The sequence below is a fragment of the Cebus imitator genome, unplaced genomic scaffold (assembly GCF_001604975.1).
Source record: "Cebus imitator isolate Cc_AM_T3 unplaced genomic scaffold, Cebus_imitator-1.0 Scaffold141, whole genome shotgun sequence".
In the NCBI taxonomy this organism is placed as follows: Eukaryota; Metazoa; Chordata; class Mammalia; order Primates; family Cebidae; genus Cebus; species Cebus imitator.
The window spans coordinates 3508390-3510113 of record NW_016107456.1 but is presented as its reverse complement, the minus strand read 5'-3'; the positions used below and the strand labels follow the sequence as shown (position 1 = coordinate 3510113).

The 1724-nt window shown below is 42.3% G+C and overlaps 1 protein-coding gene across 4 annotated transcripts in view; it reads left to right on the top strand.

Annotated features, from left to right (window-relative positions):
* Positions 1–1724, top strand: part of IFT52 (intraflagellar transport 52) — a 57404-nt gene that overhangs the window by 47074 nt on the left and 8606 nt on the right. For all 4 annotated transcript variants that reach the window (XM_037743352.1, XM_017542222.2, XM_017542224.1 and 1 more), the window contains one exon: positions 534–621. In XM_037743352.1, coding sequence (XP_037599280.1) covers positions 534–621 — 88 coding nt within the window. The remainder of the gene's footprint in view (positions 1–533; positions 622–1724) is intronic.

Here is a 1724-nt window from a genome sequence, read left to right as displayed (position 1 = left end):
CTGGGTTCAAGCAATTCTCCTTCAGCCTCCCGAGTAGCTGGGACTACAGGCGTGTGCCACCATGCCCACCTAATTTTTTTGTATTTTTAGTAGAGGTGGGGTTTCACCATGTTGGCCAGAATGGTCTCTAACTCCTGACCTCATGATCCACCTACCTCAGCCTCCCAAAGTGCTGGGATTACAGACGTGAGCCACCGTGCCTGGCCCCCAATTTCATACTTTTTTTATGGCTGCATAGTACTCCATGGTATATATGTACCACATCTTCTTTATTCAGTCTATCATTGATGGGCATTTGGGTTGATTCCCATGTCTTTGCTATTGTGAATTGTGCTGCAGTGAACATGTGTGTGCTGTGCATATGTCTTTGTAACAGAATGATTTATATTCCTTTGGGTATATACCCAGTAATATTTACCCAATACGCTGGGTCCAGTGGTATTTCTAAAAGGAGAACAACAGTGTGGTCAGTTAGACATGCTGTGCTATGGTGTCTTGTTGATCCTTGCTTTTTTGTTTGATGATGAACACAGGGCTCACGAGCAGCTAAACGTGAAACATGAACCGCTCCAGCTCATCCAGCCTCAGTTTGAGACGCCACTGCCAACCCTTCAGCCTGCGGTGAGTAGGTGTTCTTGGGGGATCCCACTGCAGCGCCCCACTGTTGCCCTTATCTTGTCAGCAGGCCCTCACTGTGGTCCCTTCTATGTGCCATTTGTGGCATTCCTCGTGGAGTCATAGTGCTCTGCCTCTAAACATGCATGGACACCAAATTTGTTAGTGTTCTATAGGGACTTCCACGTGGTGTGCTTCCAAATTGAGGAATCAGTGGTGTAGAGCTTTCTGTCTATTAAACATTTCCTATCCCCATCTTATGGGGTTGGAGGGCATATATGAGATTTCTTGGATAATAAGGAAGAAAACTTTGTACTGCCTTTCCAGGTGTAAGGCCCTGATTCATAGAATAATTCTCACAGCCCAGGGGATAGTTATGGTTGGTTATATATGTAAACAGGTTATTTTTAAACATTGCAGTCCAATATTCACTCAACTTGCCTTTAAAATTGTCCTGCCTCAGCGCATTCTGAAATGTTAAGAATCAGTTGGCTTGATCTTGCTTGGTAGCTTGAAATTGGCCATAGTGGAAAGATTTACATTACAAAAAAATGGCAAATGCTAAAAGCAGGCCTTCAATTTTGTTTTGAAAGTCAGTAAACATTTGCCTGCATACCATTGGTTCATACCTGCAAAATCTGACTCCAAGTTCAATACTTTCTACACTAATCTGCATCTGCTTCTCCAAATAACTTCCATCCCTAAATACTTAGGATTAAATGAAAAACAAATTGTACAATCAAATGTTGAACACAAACCTAAGCCCCAAGCTTTGTGTCATGGTGCAGAGTTAATTGGCATTGGTATGTCAGCTTGGTCAGTTTAGTGGTGATTAGAACTGGTTCCACTTGGTTGTTTACAGTGGGCTGGTAATCTTTCTTGATATGGGTCTAATGGGTGAAGGTAGATGAGGTGTTGGGAGTTTGGGTGTTTTATCCTCAGGGAAGAGCTAAGTTAGTTTTTTGTAGGGATTTCCACATGGTGTGGTTCCCAACTGAGGAATTAAGGGTGTGGACATCCTTATTCTCCTTGTGTCTCATCATTGTTAGTTATGACTTTGGACAAGCTCTTAATCTTTTTTTTTTTTTTTTTTTTTTGAGACGGAGTTT